The following is a 15938-nucleotide window of genomic DNA, read 5'->3' as shown; positions in this document are numbered from 1 at the left end:
TTTTGAAATACAATTTTTTTTAAATTATAGAAAATAGCAAGAAATTGGACAAGACAGCAACAACAAAACAAATTGTGTTTTCCAGTTGAACGTACTTTAATTTTCAAAGCATTTCGATTTTGATTTTTCTTAATTTTTTATAACTGAAAAAAAGTTTCAACCTCAAAAACAGGTACAATTTACATATTCAAATTTTCTGGAGTACAATCAGGCCATCACTAAGAGAAAGTGCACTTCAAAAGCCCAAATTTTTCAGCGAACAAAAAAATGCTCTAAAAATCCGAATACGAAACAAGTGAGCATCAAAACACAGCGAATTAATGATAGAATTATGAATAAATGTTTTCCAAAGCTATCTGCAGCCTTTGTCTGCAGTAGTCCATAAGTACATAATTATTTTCATTTTTTACACGGTTCTTTAACCCTTTGGAGGTCCTCTAGGTTTACATGTTGGTGCAACCAACTGTTCTGAAGAGTGTAATTGGAGTACCCTGTCCAATTGGCCAAATCACAAAAGCCCAGGAAGAATACAATTTGACCCAAACATAATTGCGATCAAAGGGTTTTTTGATGAGTATTGTCTAGGGTTGTGTGGCCCCTACCCCACGAGCTAACCCCCTTACAGTGGATCAAAACCCCCTAAAATCAATTTTTCGTCAAAAACTCCTAAAGTATTGAATTTTGACTGAAATGAGCTTACTGATAATTTAATCTCCTCTCAAATATCTATCAAATGAGCTATCGATCAACTCCCAAGTTCCAAAGGGGGGAGGGTGACGCTAAGACTCCTCAAAGTGACGTGATTTTGATACTCGTAATTTTACATTTTATGACTTGGGACTTGGAACCTGTTCTAATTGATCATATAAAGTCAAACTTGGGGAATGGGATTCTTTTAGGAGCTAGAGTTGATGTATGAAGTGGGTACAGAAAGGTCACTTTTTTGGAGGGGCATAATATGGCCCCAAATTGATGAAAAGGGTCCGAAATCATACCATTGGTTAGCACCCCCGCAATTATGTTTGAGTTCACCTATTTTTTTTCTGCTGTTTGCCTGGGCTATTGTTACTAATGTTACCCATTTGGTGTATTCTTGATATATGTAAATCGTTTTAGGAAATGAAAGTATTGAAACAGCTCAAATTCGTCATTTCCAACAAAACAATGAACATAAATTGGAAATCTTTTTCAAAAATAATTCAACAACATCAGTAAAAACGTTAGTCAAAAGCATTTTTTGAAAACATTTTTTAAAAATCGTAAATTAATAACGATAGTAAAAAAAAAGGTCGTCTGGCATTTCCCAAGTTGAGCAAAAATGAAAACTTTGTGAAAGAAATGCTTTTGTCCAAAGAATGAAGAACACAAAAATCAGAGCTGCAAACAGAGAAATTTTCATCAACTATGTATTGAAATTTTTTCGGAAATCGGACTTAAATTTTTGTGATTGCGCCAATTGGGCAAGGTACGTACTCTATTACACTCTTCAAAGCAATTTGTTTCCCCAACGTGGAATCCTAGAAAACCTTCAAAGAGTTGAAACATTCGAAAGCCTATCTACGAGAAGATACCATTTTCCTCGTTAGTATCAAAATGCAGAGTGGACTCCAGGAATCGTCCGCCAACATTCAACTGTAGATATGTGATCGAGGAGACGAACAAAGAACAACGCTTGTCGTAACTGGTGCCATAGCCAATCTTGTGATTCGGAGAAGTTACATGCTCCGTAAAATTAAAAATTCACCAATTTTGAGAAAATTCTCCAAAAATAAAAACTGTTTGAATTTTTTAAAAGGTAACAGTAATCGACCGTAATCGAGCTGGCGAACAAAAAATGTTATTATGACCAATAGCCCATCTTTAAAATTGAAGTGGCCAACTTGATTTAAATGTTACAAACTTCAGGTGTGTACCTTAAATTTTAAAACTTTCAAATTCACGTTATTTTTTGCAATAATTTTCACAAAAAAAAGTTTTTAGCGATATAGAATGCTAAAAAAATTCAATCGATACCTTTAGAAAAATAAAAAAAAAATCTGTACAAACAGTACATAAAGTAATAAAACGAACATTTCCCAGTTGTTTAAACTCGATGATCAACGTTTTACACGAAATACGTAATTCTCGAAAGGAATAAATCACTGGACAAGGTAGACAATTTCCATTTTTTTTTTCAGTTCACGTTTGTCAGCTATAAGCAAGAGCATTTATCCGAGTCCCGTTGAGTGAAAAAATTTGAAATAGGAAGAAGTAAAATGCAAATAAAATCAAAAACGATCTTCATCCTGGCAATATTATGCACATCGATAGTAAGTACATAAATCTTTCGCAGATTTTTCCTCAGCATTTCTATATTTAAGTCATCGATGTACGTGTGTTTCGTTTCGCTAGATAAGTAATTTCGAATGTGAGGCGGATAGCCCCTCGCAAATTCCTCCAGCTAACTATCCACCACATCCAGAAATCAAACCCAATAACAATCCACCGACTGGGCATTACGAAAACGTCAATGGACATTGGGTCTGGATATTCTAATTACCGGACCAAGAATATCTTAATTGAATTTTTTCCGTCGTAAAAAAAAGTCCGATGAAATAATTTTCCAATTATTTTTTCATTTCTCGATTGTTTTATTGATTTACTGAATTCATGTACAACTTTACACCGTTACCTACCCGTGCAATTTCAATATAAAACATTTTCTCTCATCGTTGAATTATTTCTATGTAAGGTACTTTGCCTCGAATTTTTTCACCATAATTGGAAATTACAAAAATTTCGGTTTAAACGAATTATTTTTTTACGGGCACATTAGGTAACTAATTATATTGTATAGTACAGTTTCAGTTTTGAAAATTCAATTTTAATTTTTCGAATACTTGATCGTTTGAGCTTTGAGATTTGATACTTTCACTGCCTTGTACGAGTATTTTACAAAATACCTCAATACTCGTCACGATGTCTATTTTTCAACAAAATTCATCGCCATTTTCTACAATTTTTTTCTAAACTCCAGAAATACTTTTTTCGATATTTCAAATATTTTCCAAAAAACAAATTACGTCTTTCTTTCGTGAAATCTGCGAAAAAAATTTTGAATTTGATCTTGGGACCGAAAGTAAATCGAATTGCGCACGTGCGGTGCTGAAAACGTGTTCTCATGATACATAAATGCAAAATATCTCACAATGCAAGCAGCGATCGTGACCATTTTATTTCTCGGCCCGTAAACTTCCACTCGCCATAAAAACGCTGACTTTTGGTGATTGTAATGTAATTATACTATTTCATTTCAACAATTAAAACGAGGATTAATCTTTTTTAATCTCTTTTATTATACTCGAGTATCATTTTTTTCAATGCGAGCGAATGAAAAAAACAGCAAGGTCAAAAAATTCTCATTCAGTTTGATTTCAAATTTCTTTTTTTTTTTTTGAATTATATATCGTTCAACAGCTAGGAATTTTCATTTTTCAAAATGGATAAAACAGATGTGTTCGTGACGCTAAAAAATTTGAAACTGAGTTCTGAACGATGAAAAGTGGAAAAATTATCATAATTTTTGCGTTTATAACTGGATTTGTCGTAAGTAACTATATACATATAATAGTTTGAACCGATTCAGGTAATCGTAAATTTCAATTTTTAAACGTGTGTTTTGTGATCTCGAACTAGATTTTACGATAAGTAGAAAAAGGAAAAATTCAAAGGCAGTAAGAGTCAAATGAGAAAATGTAATATAGATCACAAATTTGGTACGCGTGAGTCTAAAATGGACAGAAAATGTGTATCAGAATGGCAAAAAGGAAATTTATCAGTAAACAGGAAATTAGGATTTTTAAAATTTCAACCAGAATAAAATCATAATGATGTTTACAAAAGTTTTTGACTTGATTCTACGCACTTTCGGCGAAATATTTTTTCAAATTCTAGATTGAGGAATTCTTGACAGAATCTTCCATAAGCTGTAGACCTCGTAATAAAATAAAATTTCATTTCACTAAATCATTCATCACGATCTTTATTTGACTCAGAAAACGACGCGATTTTAGACGAATTTTATAAGTTATTAGACGAATTTTATAAGTTAGAGGAAGAGAAACAATGCCGATTCCAATCAGCAAAATTACAGCAAAATATCATTATAACAATAGAAGCTGATATCGAAAATAATTCCCAATAAACCTGTGGTTTTTTTAGACAACTGTTTCCATATGCAAAGCTGGCAATCCCCCACCGACTCCACCAAACGCACACCCTCATCATGGTAAAACTACCGACTATAATCCAAACGATTACAAGAATCACGAAGGAAAGCATTATGATTTAGATGATCCGGATCTGGGACATGGTCGTTGAAACATTTTTCTTACAAGACCTCTATCGACGTTTTTAAAACTAAAATACTTTTTTATTCGATTGAAAGTCATGCAAAAAACCTCACTCTGTTAATAAAACACTCCCAAATACTGTAAATTCTTAAAATTAAAGCAAAAAATACATTCTCAACTTACTCCTGTTCTTTTACTTTTGAGGTTTTATAGATTTTTGCAATAAAATTGGAGTAAAGTCTCCTCTACAAGGAAGATTTTAAATCATAGAAATGTTTTTTGTTTCAACTTGATAATGAAAAATCATTGATTGGAAAGAAACTCTGCAGGATGTTTTCCAAGTTCTTAATTGACCAGAAAATCATTTTTGAAAATCTCAACCCAGCAATTTAATATTGATTTTCAAAAGTTACCAGCAATTCACCAACTCTACCAGAAAAAATTGGGGTAAAGTTACCTCTGAGAGGAAAGTTTTCAATCATAAACATGTTCTTTATTTTTTGCAAGTTTTCAAAAGTCAGTGGGACGCGGATCAGGCCTTTGCAAATTTTGAACAGACTCCTGGCGCAAAAAACTTCAGGATCGTGTGTGGTAATGACATAGGTAAGCGTAAATTTTCTCGATTTTTATTACAACCGATACTTCAAACAATCTGCATTTTTTTCTGCTTCTTTTTACACAAAATGACTACAAAGCTACAAACACTTGTTCAAATTCAAAAATTCTCGTTTACATTCGTTCGTTCGTCTTTTTCTTTTTTGACAACATACTTATTGAAAATCACACAAATTTCAAAATGAAAAGTAATTTAAAAGCGAACTTCTCATCACGTTGAATATTGTTACACGTTGTATGTGCTCGTATTATCGAAATTGACTCAAAATACATAAATGCAATAGGTAGTGAATAGTGCTGATGTGTTTGTTATATCTGGGTTTATAGAATTTCAAATTGAAACAAAGGAAAAAATGCAACTCAAGCTGAACGCCATGTTTATCTGTGCAATATTATGCGTTTTATTAGTAAGTAAAAATGCAGAATTCATAGAACAAGTGATCAGCTGAAAAAATATTCCACGAGAATATTTTCGTTAGGTATCATTTTCGTATGAAATTTAGATACTCGATTTTTTTAGGCAAGCATTTTAAAATGCGATGGTTACCAGTCGCATTACCCTAATGTCCCTAATCATACTCCTGGTGGAAATCACAAGCAACCCCCTCCTGCTCCTGCTCCTGCTCAGCACGGGACCAACAACTGGATATTCTGAGCACATACGTACAGGACCAGAACGTAGAAAATGTTCACTTTTATAAGAGCAATATCAGTAATATTACGATACAGATTACAGATACATACTCGTATTTTGAACTTCAATTCAGAAATATGTGTGCTTCATTTTTACACAATAGATAATGCCTTAATCGTTTGAATTACGTATAAAAATATCCTTACGTATTACATTTTTCTTCATTTTTTGACCTTTATGGCAAACTTTAAATAAATCGAGAAAAATTTCGTAAGTTTTTCGATATTTTCAATGATTTTTTTGAAGTTGGACATCAAGGTCAAAAAAATTGGCACCACTGGATTTTAAAATATTTTGTAAGTTTGAGGAATGATATCTCTCAATATTTTGGCATAATTAAAGTGAAATATTTGCAAAGCAAAAAATAAGCGATTTGCAAATTTCCAACCACTCAGTAGAACCCTAAAAGGCCATTTTTTCCAAAACAGGTTAAGTAGCGACAAGAGCAAAAAAAAATCACAATTTTTTCGAAAATGCCCTCTTTTAGAGAGTCTATTTATCTTCTCCAGAGGTACCTTACCTTCGAAGCTAAAAATTTTTCGGAGTAATTTTCAACTCAAAATGAAAGTCTCTACTGAATTTGGTCAAAATCCTTTTCGGGGAGGCGGGGGGGATCCATCCCATGATACGTACAAATATATTTTTCAAATTTTTCAAAATTTTGATCTTTGTAACATGAAATGGTTTCGTTACTGTTACTTGCTGACTTGATCAAGATCAACACGAAATTTTGAAAAAATACACATCGAGCAAGGTCAACAATTTGCCAAAAAAGTGTAATCCTTTGTAAACAATAAAACAGCAGCAAGTTCGCGCTGTGATTTAACCGACTTTATAAAAATTCATAATTACCTATGGTTCGAATTCAATTTCACAATACTTTTTAATTCGATCATTCGATAATACGTAATTTCATATTTTACTAACCAATGAGACAAATCCTACGATCAGATAAGCATTGATTTTTCAAGGATTACTGAAATAATCGTGAAATCACAAATTTGAAAAAGATACGATGCCGAGTAGAACAACAATTATCGTCATTTTCACAATATCATTCACGTCATTGGTAAGTCAAGCAAACGTAATACATACATATTTTACAAATATAATGAATTTTTCGTCGGGAATGGATTTCATAATCATTTCAACTCACCCGAAAGTTGATACGAGTAAGAAACCTCTCTTTCAAGATGTGATTTCATTTTCTAAATTCTAGTTCAATATTTCTAAATGCAAAGCTGATAAACTATCATCGATTCCTGCAGTGCATCATCCACCAAATCCAAATTCACATCCTCATGGTAAACCTAAGGAATATCACGGTTCGCACTCCGATAATCCGAATGATCCCAAGAATTTCGAAGGGGTACATTATAAGTTCACTGATCCGGATACAGGAGGTCGTTGAAACATCATTTTTACATAATAAGCTAACTATTTCCTCGAGAAGAGCGCATATGATGATAATTACGATGATACGTAAAATCACGAGAAATTCTCTTTTGTGACAAATTATGAAATTTTAAATTATTCACGATCTCTCACATAAATACTTTCATGAATTCGAGTCATCAAAAATGCATACTTCACTTCGCATTATATAACATTTAATTAAGAATACTGCATTATTTAATATAAATAGAATTTCGATTGGCTCCATAATTATTAAAAAATACTACGAATTGGTGCAATGTAGGTATCCAAGTACCTATTTACTTTTTTGCCTAACAGCCTGGTTAATCAAAATTTACACGAACAATAAAAAACAAAATAAAATTAGACACAAAAAATTTAAAAAAAAAAGAAGAAGAAGAAGAAGAAGAAGACAAATCTAGTAACCTCTGACGACGAAATTCGATTAAATTTTTTTCTCGTCGCGAGTGAACTAAAATCAATTTCAGATTTACAGGTACATATAACATAGTTAATGCAATTTTACTGCATAAAAAATACACATTCCTTCTTTTTTTCCACTTTTAGTCGATATTTTTAAATTTTTTTAATGATGAAATAATTCTAATTTCTATTCATTATCAGGCTCAGTTCACAAAATACTTTTTTTCTTCAAATTACAAAGCAGAGTAAAATCCCTCCCCTCCACAATCTCTTTCTAAAAAAATCAAGAGGTGCAGACGATTGAATAATGAAATTTTTTGGATTTTTGGAAGGTGGAAAAGTAGTGTTTGGCCTCTCAGTTGATAAAATTAATTTACTGCTCACTCAATCATTTACTCCAATGAAGTATTAATTGAAATAAATTTGAAAAAATAACTGGCTGATAAAATACTGAAGAAAAGCTGGGATCCCATAAACGTAGAAATCAGGAAAAATGCACAAATTTTTAAAATTCTGCACCCACAGCACATTTTTGAAAATTTTCGAATTTTTTTTTCATTTTTGTGCACCATTGGGAGAAATTGTTCGAAATTAAAATTATCAAACAAGGGACGATAATCTGATAACAAAATCATCGAAAGCCGATTAATTACAAATAATCGATCAAACACTGTTGATTAAAATTTTTTACCCAAGATGAATATTTTTCACTAGGTTTACGTCAGTCACGATAATATTCCATCCTTCAGGGATTAATAATTTATGGCAAGAAATACCTCGTTGCTTTGCATTTCTACGATACCATAACCTACAAATAATGAGACAGGCAGTTCTAGCAGTTACGAGTTTAATACGCTGAAGTTGGAGAAAAACAGTTGTTCAAACTCGTTCATCATAATTATATGAAATTTTTCACGGCAACGAATGGATAATACGCGACGACGATAAATTCTATCGTTGAATATCTCATTAATTGACTCAATTTTTCAACATGAATTGCACTGGTGTGTTCGCAGTATTGAAACTTTGAAAATGAAAGAAAGAGAAATGCAGACGAGTTGGAAAATTATCATTATTTTCGATATATCATAAATGTACTTTTCGAATAGGTGCCTATGAGAATGCTTGAATTTTTCGAACAATCGAGCTCTAGTCATTTCATAGCGAAAAAATTATATTTTCAAACTGGATGAGTTTTTTAAAAAAATTGATCAATCTTAGATGGTTTTTAGGTTAGAGTCCTGACAGCGTAGGTAAAAGATCTTTGAGCCTTCAAATTTCGATCAAAGCCCTAATTCAAAAAGAGAATCTCCTTCTATTTGCGTTAAAAAATCGTAGTCAGCTGCTATGGACGGGCAAAATTACACCAAAAACGCCTCACCAACTCTATTCTTGTCGTGAATTCGATACATAAAAATGAACTCGAATAAAAATGGTAAATATATAAAAATAATCATACCTATCAGCGACGTCTGCGGAGACAAGGGAAGCTGATCATCGGTGAAATTGCCGAGATTAGGTAACACGTTATTTGATAATAATTGATTCGAGGTATTCGAGTCACCGGCCATCATATCCATCGACGAAGGTTGCGACGGACACTTCATGGGCGGCATGCCTACGCCGTGCATCATGGGGCCAGTATTCGGACCCATTTGTCCTGGTAATACGGGGTTCATTTGGGGCTGCATTGGACCGCCCGGCGGCCCGGATCCGGGCATTACATTATTATTGCACATCGGCGACATCATATGGCCACCGTGCTGATTAGCAGCGTTATTTACATTCATAGGATTCATATTGCCCTGTGAAAAAAAAAAACAATATCGAATTAATACAAATTAAGATCTATTGATTCGTAACTGTAAAGGGGTTAGAGGTGCCAAGTGTTAGGTCACAAATCACTAGAACAGAGCTGAATCTCACCCTCGGCTTTATTCACGAATATAATCGTCTAAAAACTTTCCATGGACGCCAAATCTCGAAGGAAAAATTTAATAAAAACAAAAAAGTGAAATGGCATATTATCGCTGATATTTTCAATAGCCTCAGAGCTCACACAGGATTCGAATTCAAATTTCATACACAGATCATATCCGAATCCCTGCATTTCAGCACGACATCACGTGACTTGTGACGTCAACACTTGGTACCTCGCAGACACACTCAGACAAATCTAGGCGAGTAAATAACGAAACCATTTCCTTATCTCACGTACTTGTTGATTCCACATTGGTAAACGAGGAGGCATATTCATACCGGCCGGTGATCCGGGCATGCCGGGAGCGTGATTCATCATATTAGGACCCATCATAGGACCTCGAAAACCGCCCCTGCCGACTCCACATCTATTGGGACCAACTGGCATATGTTTTTGTTTCATCGGACCTATGTTGTTCATCCAAGGCGCCGAATTCTGTCTATTAAATTGATTCACTTTATGCGAATTTTTCTGCGCAGAAAAAAAAACATTAGATCATCTGAAGTGCTCTAGTTTCCATCCAAATAGCCGGATACGTACTTCTAGAAATTTCTTCGTGTTTTGTTGAGCACAATGATACGCTATAATAGAGGGATATTCTCCTTGTATGACCGAGTCGGCTGATTTATTCGCCAACTGTGATGAGAATACGAACACTTGACTTTGCTGCTGCATATATTGAGCGTCTATCGTTGAGGGCTGCTTATTCATAACATTGCTAGATAAAGGCTGCATACCGTCGACCATAGGATCCGATGAACCAACGTTCATCGGTACCGACGATAGCATACTATTGCATGAATCTGTAGGGCAAACATCAAATAAACGAAATTAGTAGGTAGGTATTTTGGAAAATATCTCGCATCAGGCATCGTAACGCATATTCGACGTAAAAATTAGACAATCCTGTGTTGTTGGAAACAATTTCAATATCCGTACTTTAAAATTCAAATTTAAATCTCCTGAACTTATTGAAAGTATTTTCCAGTCACTCTGCAGTCTGCATGGATCTTTCAATGAGTTCCTCACATTTTTACAAAACAATTGAAGATACAAAGATCAATTTGGTCTCAAATACAGCTAAAATAAGCGTACAGACAATTTTAAAATCAATATCAATCTTTCATCGACCATAATACGTTAAATTTAGAATCGTCTTTTACAATTTTAGCATCAGTACGAGGCTTGAAACCATAAAACTTTCAAAAATGAAAACTGAAAATTCGATCAGTCCTACGATCAAGACAAATTTCAAAACTCTTGAGAAAATATGTCAACTGATCGAATTATTCAGAATTCAACGATTAATGCATTCAGAATATTTTCATAAATATTCGCGAATTCTACGAAATACTTGCTCATTCGAACGACTATTTTCTAGAAATTTACGTAGTCAAACCAGGTGAATTCTGGTAATTCACGATTAGATAACTTCCACGAAATTTTGCAACTTAGCAGCTCGTTACGATGGCAGTGCGAATTATTGAGAAGCTTCCTCATCCAGTTCGATAATTACCTGGAGGAAAGCCAGGATCAGAATTCATGACATCTTCAGTCTTATGCGGCTTACAAGAAGATAATGGGCCATCTAGCATAAAATCTGAAACAAGAATCGAGTTATTTAAAATTAATCGTACATAAAAAATAACATAAAACATACGATTACAAAATAAAAGTAAGTATTGATCAAATATCAACTCGAAAATAATCTTAAAATTTTAAATCAGATTCAAAAAACTGTAAATTAAAATAAAATACCACAAATAATTTCCAATTCCGCCTCAAAATCCATGAAATTTGTCAAAAATTTACACAATCGCGAAAAAAAATCATCGCAATAATAATAACATTCGACAAACCAAACTGAATATTTCAACTCGTTCGTCTATTTTAGCGAAATATGAATTAATCTATTCATCGAATCAGATTTAGTAATGATTTTGGCGAATCTACATCAAAAGAGACCGCCTCCTGAGTAGCTTTGATGAGCCGATGAAACTATTTGTAGATGTAATTACCTGGGGAGAAGTCAGCATCTGTACTTATTATGTCTTCAGTCTTAACTTGCGATTTACACGCTGCTGACAAATTGCTATTGAACGTATTGCCATCTAATTTAGCTGTAACATCAGAACGAATGTAAACAAACATTAAACGCGGAAGTGAAAAGAGGGAAAACAAAGCAATGCGAGAAAAAAAATTAAGTTAACGATAAATTCAATACGACGATTATGATAATTTTTGACAATACATCGTAAGATACCACCGCGTCGTGTATTAAAATGTAAACAAACCATACGATTTTTTTTTTCTAGTTGACCGCCGCGTAAATAGAATATCGCATAAATAGTCCGAAAATATAATGCGTTTCATCGATGCACCGTACCGTATACGCGAGTATTTTATCACGAAGATGTGTAAATTTTTCGACGCAACGTTTCTTATCAAATACGGTTAATTAGTAATTTTTCAACTCTTTCCACTTGTATTTAACCTTTAAACGAACGCTAAATTAATCGCGTCGGTTATACTGCGAATATGATATTTGGCCAGGGAATTGGAAATTGAAAAACACAGGGGAGAGAGAGTGAGAGAGAGAGAGAGCGAAGCAAAACATATTCACACTCACGATCGACAGGACAGATATCCATGGCGACAAAATTTTTCGGATCAGTGAACGAACATGCTACAGTAGTTGGCGAATTAGTCGTAACTTTATCCATAATATCATCGGCAATACTAAACGATTCGTCTTTAATATCAATATCATTTTCTAAACCGACGTCGGATTTCAAAGAATCATCGTTATTGCCGACCACCGTTGAACCGCTTGAATTATTTTTACCCTTCTTATCAGCGCTTCCACATTTATCCTTTTGTTTCTCTTTAATCATAGCCATGGACAGGATATCATCCTCTGGTTCATCTGAATCGCTGGAACCAAGAAGCAACTCAGACTGTTGCTTCTCCTTCCTCGGTTTTTTAGACCTCGTTTTGGTTATTTTGCCAAAACACCGGTCCTGTAAACAAACCAAATCGACGTTAGTATCGTAACAAATTACATAACGTAATTAAAAATAAATACGACTCGGTGAGTTATTTCATAGGTTCCGATAAGTAATTTATAAACATTAACCAAGCCACTGGTCCAGTATGAATAAACATCCCACTACTTTTGTTTACATAATCCTTATACCTAGTAAATATCACATGCCTATGGTTTTAACTCGATTTTATCAGCGTATTTTACTCTAATGTGAGATATTTCACTTCGATTAGTCCAATTTTACCGGAATACTCGATAAAAACACATACCACAGGAATCTAAACAATCCCTCGATGCAGTTATCAAATCACTGGTACGTGTGAAATCTTGCCATAATTTCAATCACCCTGCGATCGAAAGATTACGCTGACTCGAAAATACGATTTATTTTTCAAACCGATCGATGAAATTAATAAATTACACCTAACTAGTTGAAGTTTTTCGATGAAAAACCATGAAAATTGCATTCCATCGGTGTTTTGTTTTGGTAAATAAAAAACACTCCAGCGGTTGATTAGGCATTTTTAGGCGATTTTTAATTAATTACTCGATCGATGTTGAGAAATAAGGGACGAGTTAGGAAGATAATTCGAATAAATATAGTAAAATAATAATAAAAATAAGAATACTAACGTATGATGATTCCGTTCGTTTTTCATTTATTACCAGATACGCAGATAACGATTATAGATGAAATGGTACTTGAAAACTTCACTATACTTTTAAATACAATATTTCGGTAGCAAAATTCATGTTGAAAATTTTTTATAACACATATTTATCGAAAATATAACTTTGTGACGTTTAATTTGTATTCTCCGTAAATATCAAAACAGCCATTTTAAGAATGAAACTATAAAACAGTGTGGCCAAATGAGATAATTTGCAAATAAAATTCGCCATTTTGAAGTTATAAAAAAATCCGCATGTAGCGCTATCAACAAAATCGTCGTATTTTACTTTCCGTTCTGCTTTTTTTCATCTGTGAAAACGATAAAATCGAAATATAATTTTTTCGCTGGTATTTTGGACTCACTGGGTTTTTAGGTTTAAAAAAATTCCAGTAGGGTCGCTTTCATCAAGAACAGCTGAGAGGAAAAAAATTTTTATTTTTATTTTTTCTGCGTTGTCGACTATCATTGATCCATCAAAAATCATTGATTTCATTTTGGTGATTGGTGAATGAAATGACTGACGTGTACAGCTTTTTTTCTCAGTTCAAAAACTTGCCTATCGTTAGAATTATGATTTACGATAAATATTGCTCCATTACTATTTACTAACTATTACAAAACAAAATACAAACAGAATTAAGAAGAAATAATTTATTCTATTGGAAAATTTTTTGTTGATGAAGAGCGCTTTTCGTTTTCAGAATACAAACTTACGACTGATAAGTTGAGCAAATAAAGAAACACTTAAAAAATAATTTCGACAACGCCAATATTAATCTAATCAGCGTTTCAATGTCATTTGACATTTTAAAATAATTACTTGAGCACCTAATTTATTTCTTATCGACGATATTGAACCTATGTCGAAATAAGTAGGTACGTAATACGTAATTCGAAGCATAATAATTTCAATTAAATCAACATGTCTGTCGAAAAATTTATTCAAAATACATATTATAACATCATGCATTAGGTATAATAAAAATAAATACCTACAAAAAACAGAATTAGGTAGGTATAAAAAAAAGTAACACGAATGTTGAAAAGCATCCAGCCACATCGAACCATAAATAATACCAACTCGTATTTTCTACAATAATTAGGATAATTTAACCCTTAATTGCATAATGGGTCAAATATGGAACGTTCATTTTGAAAAATTCTACAAGTGTTAAAAAAATATTTTTTTTGCTCGGAAACATAATGTTCCATTTTCGGAACGTTTCTACATTCTACAGAAAAAGTTATATAGAATTCAGGGATGTTCCTTGACATGTCAAATAACTTTTTTGACATTACATGTCAAAGAACTGTCAAATAACTATTAGTGTCAAATAACATGTAAAATTACATTTGAGAATGTAAAATAATTCAGCCAATCACAGACAAGGAAAATTCACTGATAACAACTGATAACTCAGTAATTTTTCAGCTTAAGAATGAATTATGAATGATTACGAGTCAAAATTCGTTTCAAAATGGAAAAATTTTAAATAAATTACCACCAGTAAGGCTGCAAAGAGTAACACTTTCATTTCATCTCATGAAATAACGTTTAAAACACAAAATCACAGTCGAGTCAATGAAAATTTATTCATTAATATCATTATTTGGATTTGTTTTCACAATCATTGCTCTTCCAACAGTACCCTTTGATCTCATCTCATTCCTTTTCACATGAGGAGCTCATTGCAAAAGTAGCCCTTGTCACATGAACTTTTAGACACGTTTTACTCGATTGCACCTATTGCCAACAGCGGAGATCATGTTGTAATGCTGAAATGACCGTCAAGTTAGTCTACCCTGAGTAGCCCCGAGAGGAATTGCTTTATAGAGTTTACATTCATGATACTGGGTACGCTCAAGGGAGAGCTTTGGAGATCGCATAGGTTCATGTGACAAGGGCTACTTTTGCAATGAGCTCCTCACATTTATTTTCACAAAACTTTCAAATCTAATTATATTCAAATTTCACTTGTTAATTGGCTTGTGAGAATTCGATTTTGAGCATTTTTGTAGTTTTTTTACATTTTTTTAGTTATTTGACATGTGTCAAACAATTCGCATTATTTGACAATGTAAAGTTACGTTATTTTACACAGTTATTTTACAGTAAAATAACTTGAGTTATTTGACGGAACATCCCTGATAGAATTAGAATAGAATTCCCTCCATATAAAAAAAAAATACAAACATTCAGTCATTCACATTCAGCCAGGCGAGAATTTCAAAAACAGCTGATTTCTCACGTTTTCAAAACTCTGTGGAAGCGCTGTAATCTACCGTAAATGACCTGAAAAAATTTTTTCTAGGTAGTTGGCGGTCTCTAGTTGATGTAGAATGAACGAAAAACGACCGACCTGCAAATATATTACCTTGGTGACCGAAAATATGAGTGTTCCAAATCTGGCACATTAGAGTTCAGTGAACAAACTTTTCCAAAAGAGTGTTCCAAATCTGGAACATCATGGGTTCACTTCAGTGAACAAATTTTTCCAAAAAGGTGATAACTTTCTCTTATCACAAACTCCTTCTTTTCACTCGAGTACTCAAATACTGTTTTATTAAGCTATGATTATACTGAACTTAGCTGTAAACTTGACCGTCAACTTATTCACATAATTTTGGATAGCGAACAATTTTTTTTCGCATTTAAACCGAGTTTATGTTAAACTGAGTTCAAATCCGCATTCTGCGACTGGCCCTGAGTGATAAATATAAGGAATAAGTTTACTGCTAAGTTCAGTATAATCATAGC

General features: G+C 33.2%; 1 protein-coding gene across 2 annotated transcripts in view; it reads right to left on the bottom strand.

Annotated features, from left to right (window-relative positions):
• The window catches only part of LOC135841909 (protein BCL9 homolog), a 45947-nt gene extending 32593 nt beyond the window's left edge, over window positions 1-13354 (bottom strand). The window contains exons 1-7 of one of the 2 annotated variants that reach the window (XM_065359131.1): window positions 13140-13354; window positions 12090-12480; window positions 11479-11580; window positions 10977-11060; window positions 10001-10263; window positions 9698-9931; window positions 8939-9284 (exon numbers count right to left, since the gene is read on the bottom strand). In XM_065359131.1, coding sequence (XP_065215203.1) covers window positions 8939-9284; window positions 9698-9931; window positions 10001-10263; window positions 10977-11060; window positions 11479-11580; window positions 12090-12360 — 1300 coding nt within the window. In that variant the 5' untranslated portion in view covers window positions 12361-12480; window positions 13140-13354. The remainder of the gene's footprint in view (window positions 1-8938; window positions 9285-9697; window positions 9932-10000; window positions 10264-10976; window positions 11061-11478; window positions 11581-12089; window positions 12481-13139) is intronic. The other variant, XM_065359132.1, reaches the window with a different exon arrangement.
• Window positions 13355-15938: the final 2584 nt, after the last annotated feature.

The sequence above is a fragment of the Planococcus citri genome, chromosome 3 (genome assembly GCF_950023065.1).
Source record: "Planococcus citri chromosome 3, ihPlaCitr1.1, whole genome shotgun sequence".
Lineage (NCBI taxonomy): Eukaryota > Metazoa > Arthropoda > Insecta > Hemiptera > Pseudococcidae > Planococcus > Planococcus citri.
The sequence above is the reverse complement of the archived record's forward strand: the minus strand, read 5'-3'. Positions and strand labels throughout refer to the sequence as shown.